Source organism: Limanda limanda, chromosome 15 (assembly GCF_963576545.1).
Source record: "Limanda limanda chromosome 15, fLimLim1.1, whole genome shotgun sequence".
NCBI lineage: Eukaryota > Metazoa > Chordata > Actinopteri > Pleuronectiformes > Pleuronectidae > Limanda > Limanda limanda.
The window spans coordinates 2,769,718-2,787,330 of NC_083650.1; the positions used below are offsets into that span (position 1 = coordinate 2,769,718).

The window sequence follows — 17,613 nt, forward strand, 5'->3', positions numbered from 1 at the left end:
AAACACAACTATGATTCTACGATTAATGTGACGTGTGTGTTAATCCAGCGGTGTTGTCCGGCTGACGGTGGCTCGTTCGAGCACTGACGGCATGTGTGCACGGTCACATACGGTTATAACGAGCTTTCAAAACGGCGCTAGCAGGCTAGGCTAGCGGGCTAGCCACCATGCTCACTGCGGTGGTATCAGTGCAAAAACCTGCCGTCACGACTTTAATTCCTCTTCTATCATGACACTGTTTCTATAATACCGTCAGGTTAGAAGCAAACACTGGATAGTAGTAGTTAGTGCCGGGAGTCCCTGCTGACTGTGTGTGGAAGCTGGGCTTGAAGCTAGCTGGGAGGGGAGCTAGCTAGCTACATATAGCCTCAAGCAGATTCAAGCTGTGGAATCAGCAACACAGTTCGGAAACAAGGCCGGAGAACCGCTGCGCTAAGAAACGATAACATCAGCATCTTGACCCGCTGGGTGTCACTTTATTTAGTTCTGTTAGTTGCCATGGTTCAGTGTGTGGGACGCAAGCTAACAGATGTAAACAGAGACACGTGGACTTCTTCTTCCCAAATGGGGTAGGCTTCTCTGAGCTCGTCTTCCGTTGCGCCACCTATGGGTTTGGCGGTGAATTTTTTTCGACGTACAGTGGTCGTATTAGTAAAAATCAAAAAGACTCTTCGCCTCGTGGAGCCCTCTCTGAGAAACGGAGAACGTAGAAGCATACTGGAGCCTTGACACGTTATTTCACAGAGTCACTGGCTGTTTCTCACTTGTCTGATGTTCATGGAGCCAAGGGTTTGATTCTCCTTTACTGACACTTCACAGTAAAATAAGAACTGAACAATGTGGACTTGAACCAGGAGACATGTCTTTTATGTTCCACATCAAGTCAAAGCCTTAATCAAAACAACACCCACTTCCGCTGAAGATCCTTCACAAAAAAGGTCCCATACTGGTACATTGCTAAGGATGACAGGAAACACAAATTCACTGACCAAACCTTCACAATAAGGCAAAATAAATAAAATAAAATAAATTAGCTTACATTCACACTGGGTGACGAACAACCGATTCTGCAGCTGAGCTGTGTTTATACCAGAGGTTTATACAGAGGGTTCCTTTTCAAATTCTTCTCATCGCAAAAAGAATGTTCAGATTTTGCTGAATCTCAGAGTCAATTTTCTAAATGAACATTTCTGTGATCAAAACACAGTTTTTTCAACTTGGTTTGAATCTGAGCCTCTTTTAGTTCATATTTCTGGTTTGACAGTAAATGTCCATTCAGTTCCATCAGGATATTTACATTCACAATCCGTCTGTGAGAAAGTGCTCTATTTGCACTTTGAAAAAAGCTTCTATTCACCAGAGTTGAAGTGGTTGTTTTTTTACCCGGTGTCTCACAGATGATGAGGTCTCCTGCGTTTTAGAGGAGAGATGCATCTTACCATGCAGTTTTCAACCTGGTCCAGACCCAGTCATTTACTGGATGCAGGTGAAACCAGGAAACACTCGTGTCCACTCCTACTACAGTGCCAGAGACCAGTTTTATCACCAGAGCGAGCGCTTCACAAACCGGACATCGCTGTTCAAAAAGCAGATCTCCAGTGGAAACGCCTCCATCAGGCTGACGGAGCTGCAGCTTCAGGACCGGGGCAGATACGAGTGTTATACCAGCACCATCACTGGAGCCGGCAAGGCGTCATTTGTCAACCTGAGAGCAGATGGTAAAGAAACTCACAGTGAAAACAGAATACAAATACTAGAAATTATATTTGTCTCTTATTGCTGTTACCTTGTTTAACATGTGTACTGTTTGGTTGAGTTGAAGCTGATACTGAAGCATTGGACGTCATGTTGCTAGCTGGCACCATTACCTCTTTGAAAAATAGTTAGTCACTAAAGTGCAATGAATCCTTGGAAAGGTTAGACGGGGACGGATCCACTCGTTGGAGCTCGGTCTTCAAATGCAGCACCTGAATTGAGACACAGCTAATGTCAGCAGCCCCACATAATGGCTCATATGTGACGTGTTAAATAATAAGCACAATATGTCAAATTAATGAAAAGCTCCACAGTGCATGAGGCAAAGATGATCAATGAGTAATAAAAGAGAAATGTTGTCTTGCAGCTCCGGTGCCTCACGTGGACATTGAGCAGGTGGAGGACAGCTTCACCTGCCGCTCAGAGGGGATCTACCCCGAGCCGCAGCTCACCTGGTCCACCAGGCCTCCGTCCACCTTCACCCTTCAGAACCAAACCACAGTGAAGGAGACGGAGCAGCAGCTCTATGAGATCAGCAGCACAGTGACACTGTCAGACAGAGACGCTGTTCTGATCTGCAGCATCAGCAATCGCAGTGGCAGGAGGAGCGCGGTGTGGTATCAACCCAGTACGTTGAATCTGCTCTATGGAACTGAACCTTTGCTTGTTTCACTGTACTGCTGCATATTCATATCTGGTCCTACAGATAACTTACGTTTTATATCAATGCTGATTCTCAATCTTTACTTCATTTGTTTTTGTCTGCTGAACAGATTTCCACTAAACCAGTTGTGAGGATTGAATATGGGCCACAGGTCACTCAGTAGAGCTCAGACCTCCACAAGGCCCAACAGTCTCCTTATGAAACAACAAATTCACCAGGCCAAGATCTGCACCAAATTTCACACACTCATAAATATCAGTCCTCTAAATTTGTCAGATTGTTCCTTCACCTTCATCAGGTTTTCGCAGGGAAATCAATGAAAATGTTTAAAAATGTCCTCTCTCACAATGGTTATGTGAAAAAAACACAAATCCTGGATCCACACAAACATTTGATGAGTTCTTCTCTAAGCCTGGGCCATAACACGCCTTGCTGCCAAGGTTCATGGAAATCTGTCGGGTAGTTGTTGTGTAATGTTGCTTAAAGCCCAACAAACAAATGGAACATTGAACAGATCCATTAGTTTTATTTCTTTAACATTGGACCTTTCTGGACTTTTTCCCTGAGAGGACTGATGTGTGTGAGATGTGGTGCAGCTTGAATTGACTGTTGGTCCTTGGAGGAGATACCAGCTCTACTGAGTGACCTTCTAGTTCAATTCATCATTCCAAGGCCACACCCTCCTCCACATGAATCATTCTGATGAAAATGTTCAGAAAGTCTCATCAGAGCCTGAAACCACATTCTGACAACGATGATATTATTTGATCCCTTTTCTTTTCAGCTCCCTTCAGTGTGTCCCCGTTTAAAACAAAAACCATCCACTGCACTGCTCCAAACACCAAACCCCCGACACACTGGGTGTGGAAATTCAACCACAGTCAGATCATTGTAGATCAGACCGGGGTCGACGGCCTCCACAGCGTCTCAGAGCAGTGGAGGCAGCAGGTGGAGGATGTGTCAGCGTCAGGCAGCCTCACGCTGCACCACTTATCTTCAGATCACCAGGGAACGTTCACCTGTGAACTCAGTAGTGAAGAGGAGACGCATTTCATCAACAGCTACGTGACAATAGAGAAAGGTAAGATCCCATGGGACGAGAACTGATTGATGAAATCCTCAGAGCGACTGTCAGACCTGAGGCTCGTGCAGTGAGCCCTGGGTTCCGTCCTCCAGCTCATCAGGAACATCATGTCCACATGTTGTCAGGAGAACCTACAGGAACGAGGAGTCCACACACACACACACACACACACACACACACACACACACACACACACACACACACACACACACACACACTTTACACATCACTGCACTTTGTTGATGCTACAGTTCTAATCTCTGAATTACATGTTTTTCAGGTTCAGTTGCAGCAATTGTGGTCGGAGTCCTTGTTGCGTGTGTAGCATTAGGAGCTGGAGCAGGATTCTTCTACTTTAGAAGACTAAAGGTAAATATTAATACTTACAATAATTCTGCTGTTCATTTATTATGTGATGTTTCTTGTAATGATTATTTATTTTGAACTCAGAGAAAAAAGAGCAAATACAAAACGGATCATCCACCATCAGATGCTACAGAGATGAAACATATAAAGTAAGTTTACTGTATATTCTATACTGAGAATTACAATATTCTCCCAGAATAACCCTGTTGTCATGGAGATGCTGTAAACTACTTTATTCTTGTCACGTTGCTCTAACAGCTTCATCTCATCTGCATCAGCTGACACATCCTTAAGCATCAGTTTCTGAGAGTTCATTCAAAAACTATATCGATATTAGAGTGAAAGAAAATCTGATACCAATATAACGGTCAATACATTTATGAAAAAGATTTGACAATGATTCTTAAGATTTTGTTATCAAACCCTTACAGCAAAGACATGTAATTGAGACTTGATATTTTACAGTTTAACCATGAACTGTATTATTTAAACACAAATACAAAGAACTTTAATTAAAATGGCTGCAACTGGCTGAATAATCGAGTGGTCGACTGAAATTTGCATCCAAACTACTTGAGGCCTCCTGAGGTCACATGTCTCACTCCTACAGACAAAGAATTCAATCCTTATCACACATGAAGGAAGTGAGTGACTGACAGCTGGAGAACTAATGTTCAATATGTACTTATATACAAGGTAATATTCATATTTATGCGTTTGTACGCCACCACCAACCAGTGCAGTGTCCGTCTCTCCATGTTGCATTCACAAAAACATGATCAACAGGCCATGAACATGTTGTTTGACCTTGACCTTTGACCTTTGACCACCTGATCTAATGAATTCCTCTGTTAGTCTGAATGAAAGCTTGGATCATATTTGAAAAGGATTCTATTGAGGAGTTTTTAACATGTTCATGAGGCAAAGAGGGGATTTACCAGGGTGAGGGTCACATGACCACGTTTTGAAGGAATGTTGTGTTTTCTGATGTTATTCCAACAGATATTTTCTTTAATTACAGACTCGGTGAAGGTGAACTCTCAAAACCACACTGGGAAGACGTGGCCTCAGCTCTGAAGTCAGACCACTCACTTCTGGTAGAACTGGATCTGAGTAACAAGGAGCTGCTGGATTCAGAAGTGAACCTGCTGTGTTCTGGACTGGAGAATCCAAACTGTCGACTGGAGACTCTGAGGTCCTTTAATTCTTGTTCACTTTTCAGACTTTCTTTCTTCTTGGGTCATTATTTATTTAAATTGTCTCAGTTTTGCTCTACTCACTGTCCCTCAGTCATCTGTCACTCATCCTCAGATTTTAAAAATAAGACACATTGTTATTGAAACACATTGGACAGTTGATAAGTATAGAAACAAACAGGAAGTGACTGTCGGGAGCCATCCCTACTTTAAACAGTGTTTAATTGCCAAATCTGCTCAGTGACCAAACACACAGAGAAGAAGCTCATGAGTGAAACAATGGTCCAACATGTCTGAGCTGATATGTATCTTCAGGTCACAGACTGGACTGAGGTCAGCAGCATGTTGAGGGTCTGTGTTGACATGATGACGATCCACAACAACAGGAGGACGCATTCAAATATTCATATTTCTTTATCCAGGTTGAAGAGCTGCAGTCTTTCAGAGATCAGCTGTTCTTCTCTGGGTCCAGCTCTGAGCTCAAACCCCTCTCATCTAAGAGAACTGGATCTGAGAGACAACGACCTGCAGGACTCAGGAGTGAAGGAGCTGTGTGGTTTTCTACAGAGTCCAACCTGTCAACTGGAGACTCTGAGGTCATACATCATGATTTAATGTTAAAGGTTCAGTCTAAATATAATGTATATATTAAAATATAAAGTAATTAATTCTAAAGTCTGTAAATATAAAGTACTTAAATATATAGTATGTAAATATATAGTATTAATTTATAAATTATGTTAATATACAATATGTCAATATAAAGTATTTAAACATAAAGTATTTAATTATATAGTATTTATATACAAATGGCTCATTGTAAGTAAAGAAAACAACAGTTTGTACAATTCAGATAAAACTAGTGAAAACATCTCAAGGATTCTTTTCTATTCGGTTTCTAACAATGGATCCTTTCACCTGAATCTTCCACAAAGGAGTTTTAAGGTCAAAGGTCAGAACATGTGTTCCTAACAGTGAACACTGATACTGAGCTGAGAGACTTTTGTAGAATGAGCGCTGAGGACCGAGTCAGGCTCAATGTGACTGAAGTTTTACTGACAGAGAAACAATCCAATGCTGGACAATGTGTACATGAAATGTTTCTGTGGAAGCGAACCAGGACATGTCCCGGTGGTCCTGTGGACTGACCACATGACAGCGTGCTGCGTTGGTGTTCTGGGACTGGGCTAAGGGTCCAGAGTCCAAGTTGGTTATATTGGATTTCTTTTATTTTTAGGACCAAGTTCTTCAGCCATGTTTCTTCCACATTGGGTTCATTTCCCACATGAAACCCTTCCTCTGGTTTCAGGACTTACACGGGGTCATCCATGCCTTTATCTTTTCAGCACTAGATCTCTGTCCCGCCCTGTACACACGTGTTCCTCAGGCTCCCTGCACCACTTTCAACTGGTCAAACTGCTGCTCAGATCATCGCCACTTCAAGAAAACATGATCATAGAACTGCTCGCCCTTTGCACACATCAACTGTGGAACATGTTCTGACAAGTGGGTCGGATATTTTCTGGAGTTGAAGCAGCAGCAGGAGATTGTCCGGGTCCGACTCGTTCACAGCAACAGGAACATGTGGGAACATTCAGACGAGGGGCGGAGCCAAAACACATATCTCCCTGACAATCATGGTTACGTTAAGCTATGTTAAGTTACATGTTAACTGGAAAGGAGTTAGTGACGTCTCCAGGTGTCGTTCATGTGACCGTAGTCCACTTGTTCACGTGAACGACTCCTGAACATGTCCAGCAAGATATCTAGAGACACCTTGGTGAAGTTACATATTACAAACAACTGAACCCCGAGGACACAAGGACTTTCCATCTGTTTTCAGTCATGAACTCTGTAAAATAGTGTCTGGACATTTTCTGGAGTTTGACTTTCACATATGAAGAACGGGTGGAGCAGCAGGAGGCCGGACATGACATATAAATCCTGCTGTGGAAAGATCAGTGTTGTTGTTTACAGCTCATCCACACCGGCGTCGGCCCTCATCACCAAAAGCTCTGGAATCTCCGCGTGTTTCCAAGTTGACGTCTTCGTCTTCTACGTGTACGGCTCCTCTTCTTCATCCTGAGATATTTGTGTTCTTCCAGTTTCACGTCCGTCACGTGTTAGAAACCTCATCAACACGTCCACTTGCTCTCTGTGAATCCTCTTCACATTCACCTGCTCTATTCTCACATGGACTCACTCAGAAACTTTATTAGGAGGCTGCAGGAAAAGTTCCAGAAAATGTCCAGAACAGCTTGACTCAGACTTCAGTTCTGAAAACAGAGACAGTGATGTTTAGTCAAAGTCCTTTATTTTCACACATGAACTCAGTTTAATTTACAGTTAAGTTTTATTCTTTATCCAGGTTGGAGAACTGCAGACTGTCAGAGATCAGCTGTTCTTCTCTGGCTTCAGCTCTGAGGTCAAACCCCTCTCATCTGAGAGAACTGGATCTGAGCTTCAACAACCTGCAGGACTCAGGAGTGAACGAGCTGTGTGGTTTTCTACAGAGTCCAACCAGTCGACTGGAGACTCTCAGGTCAGACATCATGTTTTAATGTTAAAGGTTCAGTGTGTAGAATGTAGGGATATCTAGTAGTGAAGTTTCATATTGCAGCTAAATTAAAAAGTTTGTAAATATAAAGTATAGAAATATTAAGTATTTAAATGAAAAGTATTTACATTTATAGTATTTATATATAAAGTATGTAAATGTAAGGTTTGTAAATATAAATGGCTCATTCTAAAGTACAGAAAACAACAACTGGTACAATTCAGATGAAACTAGTGACAACATCTCTAGGATTCTTTTCTCTTCAGTTTCTAACAACGGATCCTTTCACCTGAATCTTCCACACTGGAGCTTTAAGGTCAAAGGTCAGAACATGTAGTCCTAACAGTGAACACTGATACTGAGCTGAGAGATGTTTGTAGAATGAGCGCTGAGGCCCGAGTCAGGCTCAATGTGACTGAAGTTTTACTGACAGAGAAACAATCCAATGCTGGACAATGTCTACATGAAATGTAGTACAGGTCCTGGGGAAGATTTGTATGCGTTTCATTTACCGGAGAATATCTCAACTGTTATAGACTAATATGACCCCACTGAACAACATGGGATGTGTGCCAAAATCTCTATCTCAATCAATCATCAATCAATCAATCAAGTTTTATTTGTATAGCCCACATTCACAAGTAACAATTCGTCTCATAGGGCTTTAACATTGTGTGACATCCTCTGTCCTTAACCCTCAGCAAGAGTAAGGAAAAACTACTAAAAACCTTTTTCACAGGTAAAAATATGTAGAAACCTCAGAGAGAGCCACATGTGAGGGATCCCTCTCTCAGGACGGACAGGAGTGCAATAGATGTCAGGTGTAAGAAAACATCATCAGGATTTTTAGCAGCATCGATGAGGGTAAACATTTTTCAATACTATGTGTCAGGCAGTCCCGCTGCAATCACAGTCTCTGGCCAGCAGCCAGCAAGACCACAATCCAGCATCAGGATGGGATCCACTATAATCTACAGTCATTGTCCACCGCCGCCAGTTTGAATCCATTATCAGCTGCCGCCTCGGTCGTGGTCCCTCATCATCCGATGCCAACGCGACAAAGGATCCTCCATTACAACGACGATCAGCTGGCACGATACAGAATCCACCGGACTGGATCCACCATTGCGACCTCTGACGCGCGATCCACAATCTGGGATGTAAGTCCTGAAAATGACCACTATAGGTGACACTATTATCACACCACATGTGAATGGGATTTTTTCCCCCTTTATAGATATCCTCATCAATTTCGACCAGGTTAATGTTCATATTAAGAGAAATACTTTTTGTATTACACTTTGTCTAAAAAATAATATTAGAATATGCAAATTAGGCAGTATCTCATTAAATATACGTACATATAAACCCTTGAAGCTACAGATTTTCTTAGGTGATCACAATGTTCACAATGACCATGATTATAAGGTCATAGAAAAGTGTAAGCATTCTGATTTGATATAAATAAAATGGCTAAAAAAAGTTACAACTATTACCTATTACATACAACCAGCAACATACAGGAATTGCCAGTTATTTATTAACCTAAACTTTAAAAGCTTACATTTCCTAGCTTTTCTATATATTGCTGTCATCACGTCATCACCTCCAACTTTTCTTTCAACAAAAGTTTACTCGGCAGCCATAGTGACCTGAGGTCATAGCAGAGCACATGGCTGTCAAGCAAGGTGCCTGCCACCACTACATGCGCTGACTGGGTGTGATACAACCAGCAAAATTTCAACCAAACTTGCAGCTCTGAACACTGTCCACAAACCAGACAACTCTTCTCTGATTCTCAATTTCAACTGTCAACAGCTAACAGAGAGTGCAATACAAATAGCGGAAACATTCTTGGTCAAAAGTCTCAAACCATCAACAGACATGGAGTCATTTGACGACCTGCGCATTGCTGCGTTCGATAGTGTCCTCAAGATGGACTTTGAGAGGACTGCTTGCACCTCAACTAATGCAAGAAAACATATACAAAGAGCCTTTTATCAACAGCAACTTTGGGTCAAAGCACCATTTACAGACGCCACCTCAATCTTAAATGCAGATGCTTATGGTTTTGTAAGAAAGGGCAATTTATTAGTCCCTGAGATTGTAATCTCAAAACCTGAAGGTTTGCCAGATCCCTGCTCATGTGGCAAGTGTGCACACAAGAATGGATGTCCCTGTCGGGTAGCTGGTATCCATTGTTGCAAGTACTGCAAATGCAAGGGAGGCAATAGTTGTTAAAAATCCTATCACTGAATGAGCTCTCATCATCATCTCCATACCTGGACTCCTACCAGTACCTGGACCTGAAGTGTTACCTTGCAACACAGGAAATAAACCTGCTGTTTTGTATTTTTTTAACTTTAAGTTAACGTTCCAATGATAACAGCAACACACACACAGCATCCACCCTGGACATCTACAGAGACACAATTAGAAAAATCAAATCAGAATTCCTTCACTTTAAACATTGTGATCACCTAAGAAAATCTGTAGCTTCAAGAGTTTATATGTACGTATATTTAATGAGATATTGCCTAATTTGCATATATTATTACATTTTGTAGACAAAGTGTAATACAAAAAATATTTCTCTTAATATGAACATTAATCTGGTAGAAATTGATGAGGATATATATAAAGGGAAAAAAAGTCCCATTCACCTGTAGTGTGATAATAGTGTCACCTGTAGTGGTAATTTTCAGGACTTTCGTCCCAGATAGAGATTTTGGCACACATCCCACGTTGTTCAGTGGGGTCATATTAGTCTATAACAGTTGAGATATTCTCCGCTAAATGAAGCGCATAAAAATCTTCCCCAGGACCTAGACTAAGGCTCCCTGCACCACTTTCAACTGGTCAAACTGCTGCTCAGATCATCACCACTTCAAGAAAACATGATCATAGAACTGCTCGCCCTTTCACACATCAACTGTGGAACATGTTCTGACAAGTGGGTCGGACATTTTCTGGAGCTGAAGCAGCAGCAGGAGATTGTCCGGGTCCGACTTGTTCACAGCAACAGGAACATGTGGGAACATTCAGACGAGGGGCGGAGCCAAAACACATATCTCCATGATAACCATGGTTATGTATAGTAGTGTTAAGTTACAGGTTCACTGTGAAGGAGATAGTGACGTCTCCAGGTGTCGTACATGTGAACGTAGTCCACTTGTTCACGTGTACGACTCCTGAACATGTCCAGCAAGATATTTAGAGACATCTAGTGGTGAAGTTACATATTACAAACAACTGAACCCAGAGGACACGAGGACTTTCAAGCTGTTTTTACATTACATTTCATTTAGCTGACGCTTTTATCCAAGGCGACTGACAATAAGTGCATTCCACCCCGAGGGTACAGACCCAGGACGACAAGAATCAAGTAAGTACAATTTCTGAAAAAATAAAGCAAAACTACAGAGTGCTATAAGTAAGTGACATTTAAGTGCTACTAAAGTTTTAGTTTCAAAAGTAAAAAAAAAAAAATCACCACCAAAAGCTCTGGAATACCCTCGGGTTTCCAAGTTGACGTCTTCGTCTTCTACATGTACGGCCTGTCTTCTTCATCCTGAGATATTTGTGTTCTTCCAGTTTCACGTCCGTCTCGTGTTAGAAACCTCATAAACACGTCCACTCGCTCTCTGTGAATCCTCTGGACATTCACCTGCTTTATTCTCACATGGACTCACTCAGAAACTTTATTAGGAGGCTGCAGGAAAAGTCCCAGAAAATGTCCAGAACAACTTGACTCAGACTTCAGTTCTGAAAACAGAGACAGTGATGTTAAGTAAAAGTCATTTATTTTCACACATGAACTCAGTTTAATTTAAAGTAAAGTTTTATTCTTTATCAAGGTTGGAGTGCTGCAGTCTGTCAGAGATCAGCTGTTCTTCTCTGGCTTCAGCTCTGAGGTCAAACCCCTCTCATCTGAGAGAACTGGATATGAGTAGAAACGTCCTGCTGGACTCAGGAGTGAAGGAGCTGTGTGGTTTTCTACAGAGTTCAATCTGTCGACTGGAGACTCTGAGGTCAGTTCACTGAATGACTTTTGTAGATCTCATATCTATAATATAGCATTCATACCCAATTTATCTTATTTAATTCTAATTTAACATAATTCCTCTTCATACATGACGTGCATCCATTAATTAATTAATCTGTGACATTTTAAATATTCAGCTACTTGTTAAAGCACTGAATTTAGTTCTGGATTTCCTAAACTGATCTGCAGGACAGATACCGGTCTAAATAATATATTTGTACTGAATCAGGACTCGTATTTAGTCCAACATGTCTGATTTCACATTTATCTTCCATGTTATGAGTCTGTGCTCACATGAATATGTGTCTGTTATTTTCACACATGAACTCAGTTTCAATTTACAGTTAAGTTTTATTCTTTATCCAGGTTGATGGGCTGCAGACTGTCAGAGATCAGCTGTTCTTCTCTGGCTTCACCTCTGAGGTCAAACCCCTCTCATCTGAGAGAACTGGATCTTAGTCTAAACAATCTGAAGGACTCAGGAGTGAAGGAGCTGCTTGATCTACAGCAGAGTTCAACCTGTCGACTGGAGACGCTGAGGTCAGTAGATGGTTGGAGTGAGTCCACGCTGCTTTCATCATTATTTTACTAAACACAGTCAGTATCACAGATCCAGGGTCTGTGCTACCAATCAGGATTTGTGGTTATCAGGTTAACTTCAGGTTTGTTTTTTCAGTCCTACGAAGCTCGTCCACTTCTTAACGAGGTAAATCACCATGGTCACTTCTGATGAACGGCTAACCTGCTCCACGTTAAGTTGGAGATCAACCCGTATCGAAGCTCCGCCCACTGACCACAGTCACTCTACACTGTTGTTTGGTGCACAATCTCCTTAAAGGGACTCTTACCTTTGTTGCATTTGAGAATTACAGCACATTCAAATCATCCCGCCTTCCTCCAATGCCCCACCCCCTCGTTCCCATCCGCGGTGTTTTTTTGAAGAAACTTTATTTACAAGCACACTTACTACTAGGGATGCACCGATCCGATATTTGTATCGGGATCGGTACCGATATTGAAGAAATTTCTAGATCGGGTATCGGTGACAATGGGCCGATCCATATCGGCTGATCTATTCAGTGTAATTCTATGCTGTGCGCTGTGAGTGACGTCATACGCAAGCAACACGCCGTGCGGAGCCGACAGTGCCCGGCGCCTCTCCCCTGGTTCCCGGTGCGAGCCGAGCCGCCTCCACCGGGGCCGCGGTGCTCCCCGGAGCCGGGCTGCCGGCTGCTGGTGCTGCTGCCCCGGGACCGGGACCCGGAACTTTTCCCACTCCGCACGCCGCCGCCGCTAGCTTCCCCTGGGCGGCTGTGAACCCCGGTCCGGGTCCGGCTCCCGGTCCGACTCCCGGTCCGGGTCCCGCTCCGGGTCCCGCTCCCGGTCCGGCTCCCGGTCCGGCTCCCGGTCCCGCTCCTGGTCCGGCTCCCGGTCCCTCCGCCGGCCCGATACCGATATCGGTATCGGTATCGGAGGTGAAAAAAGCGGATCGGTGCATCCCTACTTACTACCTACTGCCTCCGCGCACGCATGTGAGTTTTTGTTTACCAAAGCAATGGATTCGGATTCAGAAGCACCGGTAAGTTATATACATTGATGACGCGGGCCCGAATGCGCCACAAGAAGCAGACGGAAAACCTGCATGTCCATGCAGCAAACAGACAGGTCTGTCGGCCAATAAGGTCCTTCGGTCCGAAGAATTTTATTGGTTGAAGTTTTCACTAAATATTATGAGAGTGAAATAATTGTTTGTTTTTACTCCTCGTGGGTCTGTCTTGCATTTTAGAGTGTCATTACCTTATTAATACCAATTTAACCTTATCCAAAAAAAGTGTAAAAATGCAACAAAGGTAAGAGTCCCTTTAAAGGGACGGATAAGAGAACTTTAAATCAACGTCTGATTGGTTCAGTTGATCTCTAACTCACCCAGAACATCTCCATCTCTCCAGACTCATCCTGTCACCAAAACACCAGATGCACTCAGTCAGCTTCCTGGAGATAGGTCCATGTCTTTGAATTGAGTAGTGATGTCAGAGGTTTCACCACAGTGTGTGTCCTCAGAGACAGTGAGACAGTGTGTGTCCTCAGAGACAGTGAGAAAGTGTGTGTCATCAGAGACAGTGTGTCCTCAGAGTCAGTGTGTGTCCTCAGAGACAGTGAGACAGTGTGTGTCCTCAGAGTCAGTGTATGTCCTAAGAGTCAGTGAGACAGTGTGTGTCCTCAGAGACAGTGTGTGTCCTCAGAGTCAGTGAGACAGCGTGTGTCCTCAGAGTCAGTGAGACAGTGTGTGTCCTCAGAGTCAGTGTTTGTCCTCAGAGACAGTGTGTGTCCTCAGAGACAGTGAGTCAGTGTTTGTCCTCAGAGACGGTGTCGTCTTCATCTGATCTGAGAGAGTTTGTTCTCTCACTTCATCAGCGAAGAACTGATCAGGTGGATCTTTGTCACAGCTCTGAGATCAGTGGGACTGAAGCCTCTCATCATCACCATGGTAACCAGGAGCTCTTTATACAGAGCAGAACCTCTGCTGAGGTCCATCTGTCTCATCTGGTCCCAGTTTGTCAGAAGCAGATGTTCATCAACACACAGTGAAACATGTCTTCACCTGTAACAGCAGTAAATCCACCTCTCAGGTGTCCACTCTGTCCACTGAGCAGGACTGAAGTCCCTGCTGCTCTTTCTACTGGATGTGCTGCATCACTGACTCACAGCTGATGAAGTGAGTCTCTGTAACACTGATGTCTTCTTCTCTCAACAGTTGGAGGGGATCTTTGTGGAGCTGAGTGTGAAGAGGACAGTGTGTGTGAATGGAGGCTGAGCTGTGTCCTGAGGATCCAGAGGCTGAAGCAGCAGCAGCTTGTGTGTAGAGCGGCTCTGACTGGGACTTGCTGCTGGGAGGCAGAGTGGAGACAGAGCTCCAGAGGAATCAGAGGAGGTTGTTGTAATATGTAACTTCACCACTAGATGACCCTCGCTACTGCTTGTGTTTATTCACATGAAGAATGTGTTTATTGAAATGACACAACACAAGCAGAATGTATTAACCCTCTGTAAAGAGTCACATATATGTATTTAAGTTTCTTTTATTCTGTTCCACCTTTGTCCCTCAGTATGTCTCCATGTGTGTATAACCACATTATGTGTATATGTTCGTTAGTCTCTGAGGAAACTGTTTAATAAACATTTTACCATATTTAATAGAAAACTGACCCGAGGACGTTTTATACAAACGTAGATGAAGATTCTTGTTGTAAGACCTCTATCACCACCTCAGAACAACCACCAGGGGGAGACTGTAGCAGCCTCTGGGAACAGCAGCATGCTGGGAAATAATTGATGATGGGAGGTTCAAAGCAGAGACAAGGGACAGAAAGTGTCCGAGAGATGATGTCCTGAAGACAGTGGACATTATGGGCCTGTTGTGTTGAACAGTTTGAGTTAATTTGCAAAATCTCATAAACTATACAGTAAAAATGTTTCAGAGAGGTCCAGAACACAGGCATACTAGTGTAGCCCTTTAGTCACTTCCCAGTTAAGACTAGGCTTTTATCTGAGCTCAGTTTATACCACCTGAATCTGAATAACATATGCTACTTGAAAGTGAGTGGAGTCCATAACACTTAGTCAATTATTTACAAAGGATTTATTTAACCCAAGCAGTCATGTATTTGAAATAATAATGATTCACTACAACAAATAAGATTTAGTATTTTTAAAACTATTTAAACTATATTTAGGCACTATATATCAGACTCAATGGATATGGGCACTAGACCAATAATGAAAATAGAAATCTCCCTTATCAATGAAATACAATAAAACAGCACCTCACAGTTGTTACTAGGCCACACACGATAGCAACTATCAAAACACTCTTCTTAGGATAACAAACTTTAGACAATGTGTCACATGAAATTACAGTCACCTCTCACAACAGGGACATGCATACAGGTATAAAAGAAAATACAAAAGCCGGCATGGAAAATAACAAATAAAAAACTATCAGTTAAACCCCCCGTTGCAGGCCTGTTACTGTGTCCTTCTGCGCCCCACCAGGGCTACTCACAACCACCACGTTGGTGCCGCGTGCACCGTTGATGTTGCCGTCAGTCCGTCGCTTAGCAACCCCTCGTCGCTAGCCGGCACTCGTCCCACTTAGCTGGATGGAGCCGCTCACGGCCCCTCTTGCTAGCCGCGCTAGTCAGTGGCGTGGCCAGGGGTTAATTTGTGCCGGATCATGCCGGAACAGGATCCGGCACCTCTTGGTTTTGGCCTGCCCGTGTTCCGGGACTTATTTGTGCTGATCCGGTACCTCTCGTATAGAAAAAAATATGAATACAGAGCTGACAACTCTCACGCTTTCGGCGTGTGACACTCATCCAATTTGTCACGCCAAAAAAAAAAAGTGATTTCTTACAAGTGGCCAATACATCGATCGTGAATGCTGTGTGGGCCGGCGCCGCCACGCCCCCCCCCCCCCCCCCCCCTGACTAGAGGCCCGCCGCGGACGAGGTTCGCTACATCGTCCAGGGCAGGAGGTGGCGGCGGCGGCTAAAGACACACCGCCGCTGATGTGACGTTTTGTAATAAATCTCTCATTTGATTTTTGTGTTTGCAACTTGTGCAACAAGTTAATTGAGGAGCTGAAGGTGCTTTACGCAGGTGTGCTGTATGGAGAGACTGAGGTTGAGTCGCTGTGCCAGCGCTTTAACATTACCAACCCGCGCGCAGTCATACGGGCCTACAGAAAACACAGAGACTCGGATGGAAAAGACATCCCCGATGAACTGATGGAGTGACTTGTTGCTGTCAACAGCATTCCTATTGCAAGTGCTGAATGTGAGCGCGGATTTTCGCAAGTGAACTTAATTTGCACTCCCAACCGTACCTCTCTGCTCACATCCACCATATCATCTTTACTCTTCCTAAATCTTGTTGGACCCCCCCTGGCTAAATTCAATCCAGTCCCGTACGTTAGGTCGTGGGTGGCCAAAGGACACAGAACTGCCACAGACACACACAGTAAAACCTCCGGGAGGAGGAGGAGAATCCGGACATGGTCGTGATGTGGGGTGTTTTGGACTAAATATGATGAGCATACTGTCTATTAATAGGCCGCCGTGCCAATCTTTAAATAATAATAATGGAAGATTTATGTGATTTATTGTAAGCTTTGAACTTTTATGTTTTACAAGTTAGATTTATGTTGAGAAATTAATTGCTGACTGTAAGTCCCACCTGTGTTGATGTGGGCATTTGCCTGTGCTGTATAGCCTAAAATAATTGTAAATTATTGTCATAAAATTTATACCATGGATATTAATTGAAATTAAGGCTTGTTACTCCCACAGCATTGTCAGTGGGCATTTGCATGTTTTTTTCAGCACCGTTTTCTGTATGCGTTCCGGGACCTGTGCCCGTCTCGTCACCCCTGCGCTGTCATATGTACTTTGCGTTCCGGCACCTTGTGATTTACAAATTAAGCACTGGGCGTGGCTCCCTCGTAGGCTGCCTCAAAGGAACCACGAGCGTCCGGGTTACTCGGGCGCTATTTGAGGAGCACGTTCTCTTCACAAATCACGGTGGCTATCTAGCACTACCTATAAGTTTACAGTCCTGAGCAAGCTAACTAGCTCCAGAACAACACATAAAATAAAGTGCTCGTTCGGTGGCTGAAGGAAAACACTACAGCCTTAGTTACACTCAATCTAAGAGTGGCTTAACTGTCTCACTGGTGCTGTAGTAGTCTTCTTAAGTTCACTTTATCTCAAGTGTCTTCAACTCCGTCTCTCTTTTTTCCTCTTGTCTCTCTCACTCGGGCATCTCCCGTGTCTCCTTTTTTGATCCCGCCTCCCATCAAATAAGGAGTCACCATTCTTGAGTGATGGACATTCCCACCAACTACTGACCACTTCACCTACCTAGCATGCCAGATTGACTACACTCCCA

At 43.5% G+C, this 17,613-nt stretch overlaps 1 protein-coding gene across 1 annotated transcript; it reads left to right on the forward strand.

Annotated features, from left to right (window-relative positions):
* The first annotated feature begins 7,437 nt into the window (after nucleotides 1-7,437).
* LOC133021131 (NACHT, LRR and PYD domains-containing protein 12-like) lies at nucleotides 7,438-14,823 on the forward strand. The gene is made up of 4 exons (XM_061087908.1): nucleotides 7,438-7,607; nucleotides 11,480-11,653; nucleotides 12,034-12,207; nucleotides 14,423-14,823. Exons 2-4 carry the CDS (start codon nucleotides 11,568-11,570, stop codon nucleotides 14,445-14,447), a joined length of 285 nt encoding a protein of 94 aa, XP_060943891.1. The 5' UTR covers nucleotides 7,438-7,607; nucleotides 11,480-11,567; the 3' UTR covers nucleotides 14,448-14,823.
* Nucleotides 14,824-17,613: the final 2,790 nt, after the last annotated feature.